Source organism: Entamoeba nuttalli (genome assembly GCF_000257125.1).
Source record: "Entamoeba nuttalli P19 unplaced genomic scaffold asmbl_8248, whole genome shotgun sequence".
NCBI classification, from domain to species: domain Eukaryota; phylum Evosea; order Mastigamoebida; family Endamoebidae; genus Entamoeba; species Entamoeba nuttalli.
The window spans coordinates 1-16,922 of NW_008579042.1; the positions used below are offsets into that span (position 1 = coordinate 1).

At 22.5% G+C, this 16,922-nt stretch overlaps 7 protein-coding genes across 7 annotated transcripts; 2 read left to right on the forward strand and 5 right to left on the reverse strand.

Annotated features, from left to right (window-relative positions):
- Window positions 1–2,064: 2,064 nt before the first annotated feature.
- Window positions 2,065–2,538, reverse strand: ENU1_182080 (hypothetical protein; the record flags this gene model as incomplete). The annotated part of the gene is made up of 1 exon (XM_008861512.1): window positions 2,065–2,538. One exon carries the CDS (start codon window positions 2,536–2,538, stop codon window positions 2,065–2,067), a length of 474 nt encoding a protein of 157 aa, XP_008859734.1.
- A 109-nt stretch (window positions 2,539–2,647) lies between these two features.
- On the reverse strand, window positions 2,648–3,799 carry ENU1_182090 (CDP-alcohol phosphatidyltransferase family protein; the record flags this gene model as incomplete). The annotated part of the gene is made up of 1 exon (XM_008861513.1): window positions 2,648–3,799. One exon carries the CDS (start codon window positions 3,797–3,799, stop codon window positions 2,648–2,650), a length of 1,152 nt encoding a protein of 383 aa, XP_008859735.1.
- Window positions 3,800–4,035: 236 nt separating this feature from the next.
- Window positions 4,036–4,764, forward strand: ENU1_182100 (Rab family GTPase; the record flags this gene model as incomplete). The annotated part of the gene is made up of 4 exons (XM_008861514.1): window positions 4,036–4,078; window positions 4,123–4,262; window positions 4,318–4,594; window positions 4,643–4,764. 4 exons carry the CDS (start codon window positions 4,036–4,038, stop codon window positions 4,762–4,764), a joined length of 582 nt encoding a protein of 193 aa, XP_008859736.1.
- Window positions 4,765–5,281: 517 nt separating this feature from the next.
- Window positions 5,282–6,199, reverse strand: ENU1_182110 (short chain dehydrogenase family protein; the record flags this gene model as incomplete). The annotated part of the gene is made up of 1 exon (XM_008861515.1): window positions 5,282–6,199. One exon carries the CDS (start codon window positions 6,197–6,199, stop codon window positions 5,282–5,284), a length of 918 nt encoding a protein of 305 aa, XP_008859737.1.
- A 3,338-nt stretch (window positions 6,200–9,537) lies between these two features.
- Window positions 9,538–12,756, reverse strand: ENU1_182120 (protein tyrosine kinase domain containing protein; the record flags this gene model as incomplete). Its single annotated transcript, XM_008861516.1, has 1 exon — window positions 9,538–12,756. One exon carries the CDS (start codon window positions 12,754–12,756, stop codon window positions 9,538–9,540), a length of 3,219 nt encoding a protein of 1,072 aa, XP_008859738.1.
- A 1,317-nt stretch (window positions 12,757–14,073) lies between these two features.
- Window positions 14,074–15,131, reverse strand: ENU1_182130 (cell division cycle protein 123 family protein, putative; the record flags this gene model as incomplete). The annotated part of the gene is made up of 2 exons (XM_008861517.1): window positions 14,074–14,450; window positions 14,507–15,131. 2 exons carry the CDS (start codon window positions 15,129–15,131, stop codon window positions 14,074–14,076), a joined length of 1,002 nt encoding a protein of 333 aa, XP_008859739.1.
- A 44-nt stretch (window positions 15,132–15,175) lies between these two features.
- Window positions 15,176–15,964, forward strand: ENU1_182140 (proliferating cell nuclear antigen (pcna) protein; the record flags this gene model as incomplete). The annotated part of the gene is made up of 1 exon (XM_008861518.1): window positions 15,176–15,964. One exon carries the CDS (start codon window positions 15,176–15,178, stop codon window positions 15,962–15,964), a length of 789 nt encoding a protein of 262 aa, XP_008859740.1.
- Between the last annotated feature and the right edge of the window lie 958 nt (window positions 15,965–16,922).

Sequence of the window (16,922 nt, forward strand, 5' to 3'; positions counted from 1 at the left end):
CACACTACAAAAGTAATAAAAGAAAATACAGAGATAAAATATAAGTATAAATAAAAAATAAAAATCTAATAAATGATATGATTATTGTTTCATATCACAATAAGAATGAAAATAAATGAAGAAAAAGAATAATTATAAAGAAAATAGAGAAATTATTGAAGTCAAAATAACTTTAATAATAAATTGAAGCAAATGTATATTAAATATAGCGAATATTAAATTAAATAAAGAATTAAAAATGAAAATAGCATTATAAAAGAAGGTAAAAGCATTGTTATTATAAACACATTGGATATTATGAAAAATTGCTTTTACCATAACCAAACATACTTTGTAGAATTAGTAGAAAAATGTTCAGATACAGGACTTGTCTCCAATTATCAAAGAACAATAGAAATCAGTTTTATTACTTCTTAATTCATTCCCTTTATAAATAGATTTGATTATTATTACCCTTCTTAGTACATTTATTATGTCATATTCTGTTTTTCATAAGCTGTTTTTCATCTCTTTTTTCATTTATCGTTAATATATGATTATTCTCTAGACTATTCACTGTTTTGTATTATTATATTCTTATAATACTTCATAGATTATTTATTATAGAATTGATTAATAAATCTATTTTCTTTATCCATTGATTCATTAAAAAGACGTGTTCTTAATCATTAACTTTATTAATTGATATATTCTTATGATAATTATCAATAAATATTTTAACTTATGTAAAATACTTCTTTCCAATAACAAATTAAAAAAAACAACAGTCTAAACAAATTAAACACCATAATAATAAAATTAAATTTAAAAATAATTAATTATTGAACATAAAAAACACTTAAACTATAATAAAAATCAATAATTATAATTTATTTATAACGCAACTATTTCCAGTCTCCACTCGATTATCTACTGTGCTGTCAGTCCCTTATTACTTCAACAATTTGGTTAGTATTTATTTGAATTAGAAAATAAAAACTACAACAAAAAAGAAAATAATAAAAATAATTAATTATTTTAGGGATTAACAAAAAGTATTTAAGTTCCAAATCAAAGTTTTTTAGATTATTCCCATTGATTGAATAGAAGAAGAGAAAGTTTTTATTCAAAAAAACATTTAATGAATAATAATTTTAACAAATATTGTAATAAAAAATGAAATTTAAGTCGTGTATAATATTTTTGATACTAAATTGTTACAAAAAAGTGATTGTAGCTATCCATAAGTATTTCTTTTCAGACTTTTCTTATTATATTTTTTTGGTTAATACAAATACATTCCAATGAACTTTGTTTTGTTGTTTTAAAAATTCCGTTGATGTCATTTTCATATTTGAGATATAAAATTCTGGCATTAGCTAATACTTCATTAAAGCAACTGAGTGGGAAAACTTTCTAAACATAATAAATAATTTATCATATATAAAAAGAATTGTAAAATAACAAACCATTAAAAAGAGCATAGCTTCATCTTCGCTTTGAATTAACAACAACTTGTCCTTATTTTCTCTATTCATAAATAATGTACATTTTAATTCAATTGGTATAATTAAAAAAAAACAAACAAAATAATTTCAGCCATAAAACATAATAAAAAAGAGAACTTTTTTGATACAAAGACGTGGTCAAGTAATATAGTTAAATCATCTATTGGTAAAATACGTGAAAATAGAGTAATAATTGGTTCAAAAGCATAAAACATAGGATGAGCATTTATTTGACTAAGATAATTATATAGATCTGTATCAATTAATTCTAATAATCTCCCATATAATGTTGTTACCATTATAGTACCATCTTTTAATTTTGGATAATACCATAAATTTAATTTTTTATAAATATAGCAAACTACTCTATAAACATTACATTCAACATCTGATATTTCATTTGATTTAACCTCTCCAATAAATTCTTCATTAAATATTTGATAAAGAGGTATTATTATATCAATTAATCCTTGTGTATATGGACAGTTATACTCAGTTTTAGCAATAATAAATGCTATTCTTCTAATACCAGCCAAAATAGGTAAATTCTAATAAATAATTATTTGTTATTAAAGCTTTAATAACAAAAAAAAAAACAAATATAATAAGAAGAAAAATAACAAACTTTAGAACAAAATGTATTTGTTACACGAGCAAGATCCATATCAATCTTTTCTAGAAGTTTAATATCTTGTTTATCATACCCTTTTATACTATCAAAAATTTTATTATTATTTAATGCTTTAAGAAGATATAAAGAATATCCTTCAGAAGTTGTATTTGAAAATTCCTTAACTTTTTTACAAGAAAGTGTATAATATTTATGTACTAAAGAATAATACTCATATTTATTAATTTGTGTATTCATTTTCATTTCTTCTAAAGAAAGTTGTGCATTATCATAATGAAGTAATTTACGGTAAATAAGTTTTCTTTTTTGATTATTAAGATCTTTTATAATGTGGAACTTATCGGGTTGAATTTCTTTTGGTTCAGTAGGAGGTGTATTGAATAAAGGAGTATCTGATTGAGTGTCCAATGGTTGGTTCATGAAGAATAAAATTAAATTATTTTTAAGTTTTTTAAAGAAATAGAAATTTAATATCCTTTTTTAATTCTATTTATCGTTAAGTTGAAAGTCAAATTAATTTAAGAATTAATTAAACATCATTTTCCTCTATTGGTGAAATAGTTAAGACATGAATTCCTAAATGACGAGAAAATGCATAACAAATATCACCAATTAAAAGTGACTCCATAAAGAACGCAAAAATTAGTCCCCCAATAGTTGTTAGAAAAGCCAAAGATTCATTGTGAAGTATAAGAACAATGAAAAGGATAATAATATATAATCCATATCCATAGAAAATATTATCCATCATTGAAATAGGTTCTTTACATATTCTTTTTACAACTAGTCGTTGAGTTAAATATGCGTTAATTAAAATAATTATATAACAATTAATCCAGAAGACTTTATAAGATTGGTTAAGGTTTATTTGAAGTAAAAGAACAAGTAATAATGTCAAAATTAAAAATATAAAATATTGTGTCATACAAAGTATTGCAGATGAAAGGTTTGTATTATTCTTTTGTGACCAATGAGAAACATTTAAATAATATTTAAAACATCCTAAAATACAACAAATTAAAATAAAATAATAGATCATGTCATTAATAGATACCATTAAAATAACTGTTTCTCCAACTTTTGGAAAAAAGCCTTGAAATAATAAAAATCCTATTGTTAAATATTGTAATTCAGTTGGATTCATAATATATCCTAATACTAATGTTCCTACATGATATTCTTCCCAATGAGACATATAAAACACAGTATTTAATACCATCATTAATAAATAACATTTTGTTGTTGTTAGATGAAGATTTAATACAACAGCTACACTAAATATACCAATCATTATTGAATCAACTCCATGATCAAATAATTCTCCTAATGGACTTGAAGATTTTGTCCTTCTTGCTTGTTTTCCATCTAAATTATCTGCTGTTTGATATAAAAATATCATAATACATACAAAAGTATTAACTAAAATATTTGGCTCACTATTAGGATCAAGAAAAATATTCATTACAATCATTGCCATTCCCATAAATAATCCTCCAGCAAGTGTTATCATATTTGGTGCTAACCACATAGGAAATTTTTCTATCAATAAATTCCAGAAATACGGTCCTAAAAAATAATTTACCATTAAACTTAAATCAACACCACTATACTTATAATATTGTAAGTTATCTAATCCTTGCTCGCTAACAAAGAGAGGGAATTTAATAAGATTACAAAACATTATATTTATTAGTATCTTTTCATTATATCTTTTCTAACAGATTGATTTATTATAATTAAAATATATTTTTATTATAAATAATACTTTTCTTTTTTTTTGAAAAATGACTAGAGTAAAAAATTATAAATTATAGTAAAATAATTATTAAATAAACTATAATAAGATAGGTAGTTTTTAAAGAATTTATGTCTTTGTTTTGAGAATGAACTGATAAAACAGAATTACACAAAAGAATTATGTTAAATGGATCAATGAAAATATGTGTTATTGGAGATATGAGTTTGTTTTAATACGAAAAAGAAAGAAAAATATTTAATTGATAGGTGTTGGTAAAACATGTATTTCTAATAGATTAATTAAAGACCAATTTATTGATGAAGAAAAAGCAACTATTGCGGCATCATTTGTAACAACAAAATTAGAGTCAGAAGGAAAAGAAGTGGATGTATCTATTTGGGATACTGTTTGTTGATATTATTTTTAGAAAAAAGGATGACAGGACTTAACAAGACATTTAGGCAGGACAAGAGAAATATAGATCAATGGTATCAATGTATTATCGAGGAAGTAGTGGAGCAGTTATTGTATATGACATTACTTCAAAAACATCATTTGAACATATACGTGGTTGGTATAAAGATTTAAAAGATGCTGTTCCTGATGTAGCTGTTGCTGTTGTAGGGAATAAGAGTGATATTAATGATCAAAGAGTTATTAATGAAGATGAAATAAAAAGATTAAATGAAGAATTAAAAATTGAAGTATATGCTGAGGTATCTGCTAAAACAGGTGAAAGTTTGTATTAAAAGAATAAAAAAATGAATATAACTATTAACAATTTAGATGTTAAAAAAGTATTTCTGGATTTACTTAAATTTATGAAACCAAAAGAACGAAGTGAAGTTACTTGTATTGAACATCACCAAATTCAAGAAAAAGATGAAGAGTCAACTAGTTGTTGTTAAAATAATTAATGGGATAGTTTATATTAAACACTATTAACTTTTATTTAATTGTTTTTGTTATTGTTCTTTTAAATTGTTTTGAGATAAAAATTAATTGAAATTGAAATATTAAAAATCTTTTTATTTCTTTTTTTTGTACCCATTTTTTTTTAGAAGAATTTTTGACATTTAATTTACTGTTGACAGCTTTTTTAATATCTTTAAAAATAAAAAAATACCTTCACTAAAAGAAGAGTTTATTAAATTAATTGAATTAATCATTTATTGTTATGAAACAATTAGATTGTGTGAATATTTAATACTAATATCCTTTTTATTTCATTAAAAAAAAAGAATAAATAGGTAAATTTACAATTTACTTTAAATAACTCCCTCATTAATTTTAAATTGTCAATAATAACATATAAAAAGAAGAAAGTTATATGTTATTTATAATATAACAATGTTTAAGTTAAAAAAATATTCATTAAATATTATTTAAATGAAAATTTGTTGTAATTAGAAAAAAAATAATAAGTTATAAGAAAGGTTTAATAATTTCATAAGTTTTATTCCATACTTCTTGACGTTCTGTAGTATTTTCTGCTCTTTTATATAACATACTACATTCACAGTCTTTATAATAACCACCATTAACAATAGAGTCTGAAAATATACAATGTAATGCCGTTTGAATTCCATCTTCAACACTTTTAAAAATAAAAAACCCAAGAATTTTATATCCCCATTGAATGAAAAGTGGATATTTATGTAGAATATTTGATACTACAACACCAGGATGAATTGAAACTGCTTCTATTCCATGAAGACTTAATTCTTTTGCCATCATCATTAATGCCAATTTACTTTGAGAATATCTTTGATAACAATTAAATTCATTCTTTTTACAATCCAAAGTAATAGGTTTATCAGCGAATTGTGCCATAATAGATGAAGTTATTATAAATCTTCCATGTCTTATTTTTAGAGCATTTAATAATTTTAAATTAAACAAAAAATGTCCAACATAATTAATCCCTATAACCCCTTCTAAATTTTGTTTAGTTTTTGTAAAGGGTGAAATAAGAATTCCTGCATTATCAATAATGTAATCAATTTCTGGATATTTTTCAATACATATTTCTGTTGCTTCTTTTACACTTTTTAAATCTCCTAAATCCATTGTTATATGTTCAAATTGTGAATTTGGAAATTCTTTAATTAATTCATTTGATATTCTTTGTGCTAATGATTCATTCCGTGAGAAAGAAACAACAGTAGCATGATGTTTTAATAATTCTCTGACTAAGGCAATTCCCATTCCATGTGTGCCTCCTGTAACAACAACAACTTTTCCTTTAAGGTCCTTTTCAATAAGGTTTTGTCTTCCATTACAATACATCTTTAATAAAAATAAAAATACTCCAATTAAAATGATATTTGTTATAAAATCCATACTTTTTAAGTTTTATTTTTTAGTTCAATTAAATAAATTTCTCTTTTTATTAAAAGTATTTGTAAAATTATTGAAATATTTGTTTTTTATTATTTAATTAGTTCAACTAATTTATAAATATAAAAAATATTTGGATTTATTGGTTTTCATATTATTAAATTCTTTTGGTAATTTTTTTATGAAAGTATAATATGAGTGAAAAGAGTGAGAGTTTATATCTTTTATAACAATATGCTATATTATTTAGAATAATGATAAATGTTCTAAAGACAGCATTGTTATTAAACGACTAAAATTTATAAATTTAAAAGATGTTGCTAATTAAAATAAATAAATGAATATATCTGATTAGTTAAGAAAAATTAACTTATTTAAAAATATAAATAATTGAAATAATTAAGTATTTTTTAAAAAAAGTAATACTTTAATCAATACCTAATAAGATTAATTAACAGACAAATAATTGATAAATATTAATTTAAAGACTTTGAATAAATGTATATTAATGAATAATTTTTATGTTTTTTAACAAATAGAAAATATTTAAAATAGAATAAGGATATTGTTTTTAATAAATGAAATAGTTGTTAAATATATCTTAATCAAAATTAATGTTTAAATTTGACAATCATATAAAATACTATATCTTAAAAAACTGTTTTGAAGGTTTTTAAAAAGTAATAAGATAAATATAAAAGAACAAAAAATATAAAAGAAACATATAGTTTAATATTAAATAATATCATAAATATTTAAATAATAAATAGAATATTAAAAAATTGTGTGATAATTAGGATTTATGAATATGCTTCAATATAATTGAATAAAATCACTTGATGAATGTTTTATCATCGAACCGTTCAATATTGATAAATGAAATTGTTTATTAATGAAAGACATATTGAAATATTATTAATTAACTGAAGAAAGAGTAGTCAAATATATAATTATTTATATTGAGTATATACTTTGATTTATATGGTTATAATATAAAAATAACATTTAATTCATATTGACTTTATTTCATTTTCAACTAAATTTAATTATATTTATAAAATGGATTTAGAAATGGGTAAATCAATCATTAAATAATTGAATCAACATAATCAGCATAACAGAAAGATAATGAATGAAGTTAAATAATAAATATAAGATAATATAATATTATCAGTACTGAAAAAAAGAAAGAATAAAGAGAATGGATAAAGGTTATAATAATATCAAATCTATTATTTGATAATTAATTAAAATAAATATTGATTATCATATTCTTCTCATTCATTTATAGTGTGTTGATAATATATTTACAAGTTATTTTAATAATCATCAAATGTTTAGATGAAATAAAATTAAAAGGATGAAATAAATATAGTCAACGAAAAAATCGAATAATAGAAAAAAGAAGGGAAAGAAAGATATAAAATGACAAAATAAAAGTAAGAAGAAGATGAAGATAAATGAATAAAAGTAGAAATGTGAGAAGATAAACCAAAAGAATAGAAGATAAAACAATTGTGTAATATTATTGTTGATATTGGAAAAAAGAAGCAAGAAATGAAATATAAGAGAAAAGTCTACAAATGAAATACATTAACAATATGGAATGAACATAAATGAATGAAGAAATATTTGATAAAAACGGCAATTAATGCTAGAATTAACATATTAAACAACAGAATGATGGTTTAAGATGAATTGATAGAATGTGAAAACAAATGAATAAAACGAAAATCAAATACTTAGATTTCATTGATTTAGATAAATTACAATAGAGAATGATAAAAAGAAGTGTTTGAAGAATGGAATAAACACAAATTAAATAAAAATGAAATACGAAAGTTAATAAACATATTAATATATGAAAAATAAAATATTTTAAACCTAAAAGTATAAAATATTACTTATTGCATTTTTATGTTTTATTAAATCTCTTAGAAATTATGGAATATCATGTATTAAAGAATATCAACTAAATTAATAGAAAATGAATTATTGGAAGAGATTCTAATATTAGTCTAAAGTTTAAGTAATTAATTGATGATATTATTGTAAATATAACTATTAGAAATGAATTATAATAGATAAATGTAGAATGATAATATGATAGAATATGTTAATGTAAATCATTTGTAATAAATTGATAAAATGTTCAAATAACTATATTGATACATTTGAAACATGAATATATATGATATTGAAATACAATTATTATATTTCATTCATCTTATTCAATAATAATATTTAAATATAATTATTTCATTAGGTTGTATTTTCTCTTATTCATATTTTCTATTGTTTTTTTTTCATTCAATATTCTTGATTATTCGTTTATACTTCTTCATTGAATATGCAAATCAAAATTAAGTATTTCATTTGTATTATTCAATTGAAAATAAATTTAAAATAAAAGAAGATATGAAATACAAATAACATATTAAGAAGAATATTAGAATGATTTAATAAGAAACAAATGATGAATGATGAAATTATGTTGAAATATGAAATAAACACAAATAAACGAGAATAATGTAGAGAAGAAATAAGTAACATAATAAAAATAAAGCTTAAAGAAAAAATTAAATAACATAATAATGAAAATAATTATATTAATATGACATTAATGTTAATAACTATTATTCTACATTGAATCAGAAATTGTTTCACAAATTGAAATGGATAGTTATGGCATTAAATCATCTTTAAATAAATTATAAAAATAATTCAATCAAAATCAATATAATCTACATCACTAACAAGAAAAAAATTATATCACAAAGAAATTATTCTGTTTATGATTAATGTCTAGAACATTTGAAAATTGGAAAACTATTCAGAATGTACTTAATAATAAACAACAAAACAAGAAGTTATGGAAGTCTTAACAATATAAATGAGTAACAATAAAGATCTTGGATGATTACTCTAACAATATTTTTCATAATCTGAAATTTCAAAAGAATACAAACATAAATAATCAAATAAATATCATTTATTTTATTATTTAGATTTATTATTAGAGATAGAAATACAAAATTTAATTAAGAAGCTAATATTTATATGAACTATAACTTTCTCTCTAACAGAATTTTTGTTTTAAAAAGGCAAGTTTGGTTGTTTGTATATTCTAACTACAAATCAGTCTAGAATGAAATAGAAGAAGAGATATATATTTTCAACCAATACTACAGTGTAGTAAATGGTAAATACTAAATCAAAGAATAAATCAAGAAATGTATTAAAATGATAAAAGATTAAATTAAGTTAAATTTTAATTTATAAATAATTTTTAAGAAATACAATACTAATAATAGTAATTAAAAATAAAAAAATCAATTAGTTTATTTTGTTTGTGATTCATTCATTAGTGTATTTAAACGCTCATTTCTTTTAATAATTAAAGACTCAATTTTAGATAGATCAACACCTTCGTCTAATGCACTAGCATCTTCTAGTGAGGATGAGATAAGAACAAGGTAATTACAAACTCTTTCAAATCCTAGACGTTCTTCTGGTTTTTGTTTCCAACAATCTTCAATTAGTTCTTTTAAATTTAAAGGCATAAAATCATCAATTTTAAGTCTTTTTCCTTGAAGAACATAATCCTTTATTTCAAATAAAGACTTAAATTCTTTATAAGGTTCATCTTCATAAAAGATTTCCCACGCTGTTACACCATATGCATAAACATCACTTGCAAAAGAATATCTATCACTATAACATTCTGGTGCAGCATAAATTGGAGTACCAAGTCCTTTGTCTTCATTACTATAACTACTTTTAGTAAACCTTGAAGTACCAAAATCAGTAATTTTAATACAACAAGGAGATTCTGCACATAAAGAATTAACTAATAAATTATCAGGTTTAAGATCTAAATGCATAATTCTATTTTCATGTAAAAATTGCATTCCTCTTGCAGTATCAAAAAGCATTTTAACTTTAAGTTTATATGGTAATTTAATAAAATTTTCATTATCTTTCCTAAGATATTCACCTAATGAACCTAAAACAAAATATTGCATTACCATTGATACTTGTGGTAAATACGTAACTGATCCCATATAATTTGCAATAAACGGATTACGTAATTTACTCATTAATAAACATTCATTAATAACATCCATCTTTAAATTTAATGTTTCTTCTTCTGTTAAATTTTCCCAACGAAACATTTTAACTGCAACAGGAATACTTCTATAACAACCTATATAAACTTTACCCATTGCCCCTTCTGCAATAGGCTCTTCTATTAAATTTAATTCATCTAAATCAATATGAGTAGATGATGCTGCTGTAGTATCAATTGTAAGACTTCCATGAAATCTTGAAGTAACTTTTTTTAATAACATATTCATTGTTTCTTGGTCTGTGGAAGTCCATTCTTCAAATGTTTTTTCTTTTAATAAAACAATTATTTCTCTTAGTGTATGTTTTGATTTACTAAACCAAACCGAATAAGGAATTTTTATATCATTAATTTTTGTAGTACAATGAAGAGTCATATAACAAGTAACTTCTTTAGTTATTCTTGGTCTTATTATAGTAACTTGCTTTTCAAAATTAAATACAAATTTAGGATTATTTGGAGTATGAAAGATTATTAACATATATTTATTTCCACTTTTATTTTTAATTTCCATTCGTTCAAATCGCGTATCAAATACTTCTGTTGGAACATCTTTATTTCCAAAATCTAATGAAACTGGATTAATTTTAAATTTTGTATCTACTTCAGGATCTACTTTTTTACTTCCTGAAATATAATAATAATACCCTGGTTGTTGTAATTTAAATATTCTTATATCTATTCGTTTAATCTTTCTATATAATATAATTCCAATAATAATAACAATTACTATAATAACAATAAATCCACATAATAACCCAATACCAACATGTAAAAATGTTGGCGTTGATGACTTTTCTTTACAAGATAATGGATCATCAATATTTGGAACATACCCTTCTATACAATAACAAAAAGAATTACAATTCTTTCCTCCATCACATTCTTCTCCAATTTCATGTCCCTTACTATCCAGAATACTATCTCTTTGACCATTTCCACATGTCTTTTTCTTACAACTTCCAAAATATGGTATATAATCATTTGTGTTACAATAACAATTCTCAAGACATCCTTCTGTTCCTCTAAAACATTCTAAATCTCCAGAAAGAATAGAGTTAAGACAATTTTCTGATACACAATGATGTCCAGATAATACATAATTCTCTGAACAAGTACAATCATCTCGACATCCTTTTTCTCCAAAATAACATTGACCATTTCCATTATTTCCTTTAGGTTGCCATGTATTATTATGCCAACATTTTAATATACAACTTTCACCTCCATAACCATCTTCACATAAACATTTCTTATCTCTAGTAGAACAAGTTCCATGCCCTTTATCAGAATTACATTCATCAGGACATATAGCAGAAATAACAATTGAAAAATTACTGTCTTGCTGATTTGTGAATAAAGCATATCTTTTTCCTTTTGAAGCTTTTGGATCAAGAGAAATTACTAGTCCATTTTTATAACCTTTAATAGTGTTTGATTTACCAAATAATTGTCCAACAAAAAGATGTTTACATATATCAATATCATTATAATCAACTTCTTGAATAAATCTTATTCTATTATCAAATGAAACATCAACAGCAATTCTATATCTTGAATCAACATTTTGTTCAAAGAAATGGCCTTTCATTAATTTATCAGGAATACATGCAGGATAAAAGTTTTGACCTTGTTGAGTATTATCAAGTATTACTTCTGTTGATCCTCCATTTGCCATTAATGCATTGAATATGTCTTGGGTTATTACTAAATCATTTCTTGGACTATAATTGTTCATTGCTTTTATAGATATTGTAACTGAAGTATTTTGGTCACCTGTTACATAAACAAAAAAGTATAAACGATGTTCACGATTAGATGTAACAAAATGTGGAATCGGTATAGGAAATGATGTTGAATTAACTTTAGATGATAAAATATCCATAGCAAAACATCTAAATGTTTTATCATTTTGATTTGAGTCAGTTGAGTCAATTCTAACGTCTTGTTTATTTGATAAATTATTATGAGCTACATTAAACATAATAACTTTTGTTATTGTATTAATTTTATTAAAATCTATAAAGAGCCAATGGCCTCTTCTATAAATCATTTGATTATTAGAGTCTTTATAATGACAAGGTCCAGAGTCATAAAAAGTTGTACTATCAAAATTTAAAGTTATGCTTTTTTCATTTTCGAGTTCAGTAATAGAATCTGGTATTAATGTTTTTTTCTTTGTAACTTTAGAAGGATTTATTAATGAACACATTCCTTCAAAATTATAAAATAATGGATTTGTTTCAGAAATTTCTAATGTTGAATCAAATGGTGTACAATGGTCACATGAATGATCATTTTCATATCCACTTGAACATGAATCTAGACATGTATAATCTGCAATACACTCAGATGTACAGCCTGGACTACAATGAAATCCTTGACTTTTAGAAAATAAAAGAATATATATAAAATAACTAATTAAGTGCATCCTCTTCTTTTATTAAAAAAAAAGTGTAGTTCTTACAAAAGGGTTTTTTGATCAAAAAACCATTTTGATAGTCAATTTTCCCAATTTCAATTTCACTGAGTTTTATTTATTTTTTGTTTGATTAATTTATTTTAGGGGGGTTTCAATTTGATTGTTTTTTTTTTAATATTAAAATTTTCTTTTAATTTCTTAATATATCTTGTGATTTTTATATTTCTTTTATCCTCTTTTAGTAACAATACTATTTTGTTTTCCTCTTTTTTTTTTGGTAAGACAAAAACTTAAATCAAACTTTTTCAATATTTATTTTTAGATCTTGTAAGAATCTTCGACACTTCTTTCCTTTTAATAAAGATTGTTATATATAACGTTTATCGTTTTAACAATTTAGAAATATAATTCAACTCAAAGAAACAATAATTTTGTGTTTTTATAATAAGAAGAATGATATAATTTTTCATTAACATTAAGTGATATATTGTTATTAATGAATAAGTACTAGAGAAGAATTTTAGATGAAATTTTTATATCATATTTAATTTGTTGTATAAATACCAATTAATTTAAATTTCCTTCTTCCAAAAATAAATCAATGTATTTCATGACATAAATTGAATCTTTTAGTTTATTTAAATGTAAAATATTTTTTACTTTGAAAATGATGATGAGATTCAATTTGTATGATGAAATAATAAATAAGTTCAAGTACTTTTTGTTGAATTAAAGTAACTTTTAATCTACAGATGTTTAATTGAAAATATTGATAATGTCTATGTGTGATAATAAATATTGTTTTTTATTATAATAATTTGTAAGATATAATTTTTTAGCTTCAAGTAAAGATGTAAATGAAATAAATAATGTTGTTCTATGAGTAGGAGTAAATAGTCTTTCTATATTTCCTTATTTTAGATGTTGTTATTTGGATTTATTAGTATAAATTATAATTCTAAACTTTTGCTATTTACTTTCAACACAACAAATAATTTAGAATTGTTCGTACCAAATTATCAGTTGTATATTCTTTAGATTAACCCTAAACTAATTCTTATTTTATAAACGGTTATCTTAAAGTACATCCTATTTGAATAGTTGTTAGAAATATCAACTAATTAAAGTATTGTTTTATTTTGTTTTCAACTAACCAATAAAAAAATCAATATAAAGTATTTATTTACTATATTGTCATAGAAATAACAATACAAAATTGTGTAGAGAACAAAAGTCTAAATAAAGTTTTCAGCCAAAAGTTTATTCACTCTTCATTATTATTCATATTATTAATTTTCTTCAAATTTTTCATTGATATTCTTTGTCTTAAAACTGAAAAGTTATAAAATGAATCAGTTCATTTAATATTAAAAACTCAAAGTTAATTTTAGAATTGTTTAATTTTAAAAATTCGCAGTTTAAACCTAAATAATAAAAAGAAGTTAATTTTGAAGGATTTGTGAGGAATGTATTTAATACTTTTTCATCATAAAATTCTTCAGGTATTCCATAAAATTGTTTTACAGTAGGAATGATATGTTGTGAATCTTCTACAAATTTTAATAAAGGTTTAACAACATTAATATCTTTAGCATTTAACATAAGTTCTTCTTTATTAAAAGTCATTCCTTCAAAACTACGTTCATTCATTTCATCAAATCCAATTACTTTTATTTTGTTATTAATAACAACATCGAAAGTATCTAAAGATTAAGTATATCATATTAAAATATAATAATTTTAATTAAATATAACAAACAACTATCAGAAAAATGATGATTTTTAATAATTTCAAATAATTCATTAACTTTCTTTATAATTTCTTTCTTTCTTTCTTGAATTTTAACTTCATACGCATCATTATATCTTTGTGAAATAATAATTAGTTCTTTATGAACTACAAAACATCTAAACTCATCAGAAATTCGAATCTCTTCAAATTTTCGAATTTCTAATTCATTAGTCTTTCCTTCTTGTCTGTGTTTTTCAATTAATTCTTGTGCTCTTTCAGAACCTTGTAATAACATCATTCCTTCATTTCCATTACAAACTTTTAAACTACCATTCATCCACTCTGCATCAACTAATGCTTTTCCATTAATTTTTAAAAAAACTCCTCCATATAATTGGACGTTTCTTTCGATTATTTGATTGAACCATTCAATTTCACTTTTCCAATTTTCTTTTTTTTGTTTTTCTTCTTTTTCTTTTTTTTCAAATACTTTTTCTTTTTCTTCTTCTTCTTTTATTTCTTCAATTCCACTCCATGTAAAATTACTTTTGACATCTCCTTCTATTTCTGTAATACACTCTTCATCTAATTCAACTACTTCTCCTTCAATAAGAATTGAATGAAATAATGACTGAACAGTCGAGGGTTTCATTTTATCTTTTTTAAGAACTAAAAAATCTCAGATCTCAAGTTCAAATGTGTGCTTTCCACGCCAAATTTAAAGAAGCAGCTCTTTTTAAAAGAGTAGTTGAATCACTTAAATCTACTATTGACAAAACTAATTTCGATTGTAGTGATGCTGGAATAGCAGTTCAATGTATGGATAATTCTCATGTATCATTAGTATCTCTTTTAATAGAAACTGATGCGTTTGATGAATTTCAATGTTTAAAACCAATTACATTAGGAATTAATTTAACACATTTATCTAAAATACTTAAAGCACTTGACAATGATTGTGGATTAATTCTAGATGTTAAAAAAGTAGATGATGCTGTTTTATCAATTACTTCTGAAGGAACAAATAAAACAATGAAATTTGGTTTAAATTTAGTTGATATTGAAGCAGAAAGTGTTGAAATTCCAGAACTTCAATCTGACGCTATTATTACACTTTCATCTGCAGAATTCCTCAAAATTACAAAAGATTTTAGTGCTCTTGGAGATGATTCTATTTCTATTGGATGTACTAAAAATGAAGTCACTCTCACTACTAAAGGTGCTATGTGTGAAACTTGTATGACTCTTTCTGCTCTTGAAAATGTTGACTCTAATGGACTTCAAATAGAACATAATAAAGATGTTACTGCTTCATTTGCTTTAAAACAAATTAGTGAATTTGCTAAATCTGCCCCTTTGGCTGATAATGTTAAATTATCTTTAAGTGGACAAGCACCACTTATAATGGAATTTAAAGGAGAAGCCTGTGTGTTAAAATTCTACTTAGCACCAAAGTTTGATGAAGAAGATGAACCTCAAGAGTAATTAATTTCTTTGATGCATTATTTTTGTTTTTTTTTTATTTTCTTTTTCAAAGAAATATCATTTTTTATTTTTAATCCAAACGATGAAATGAAAGTTATATTATTAAAAAATGAAAGATAATGACAGAGTTATTGAACAAAAGAGTTATCAACTGAATGGTATATTCTTTTTTTAATTTATCGTTATATTATAATGAGAGTAATTTATTATGTAACACGTTGATTATGTTAAACTTATCTTCATTAATGAATGAATTAATTTTAAATTCCATTTTCATAGTAGTAGAATATTCATATTTTTTTATAAAATAACAAGTAAATAATGGAAGAAATATTAAAAAATAATATATTATTCTATATAAGTATTAAGTCAAAGACTTATAAAAATAATTGGATTATACTTTTATTTTAGAACTGTTATGATACTGTTCATATGGTTATGTCATTGTCAGTATTTTAAAATTACATTACCAATTTATACTAATAAAACTGATTATTAACATATGTACATTTAAGTAAAATAACTTGGTTATTCATTCAAACCTGTTAGAGTGAGACATTGTATACACATAATAGAGTTATAAGTCATTATGAATAACTTTTACATAAGGTATTAAAAAATGATTTAAAATCGATTTTTCCTCTATTCTAATTTAACAATTCAATCCTTTATTTTTTGTTAATCATTTCTTTCATTGATATTATATTATTAATTCAATCTTATTAAAAATTCTTGTATTTTATGGTATTATTAGTTTTTTCTCTCTATTCTTTTTTATTTTTCATAAATTCTCTTCTTTTTACTATATTTTTTATTTTACTATTTTGAGTATAGCATATTTTTTCTTTCTTCAATTACAGTTTTTCAATATTATATTCTTTGTTTCTTTTTCTCTCTTTCATACCATTTATTTATTCTTTGAAATGACTATTAATATCAACATTTAATATATAATTTC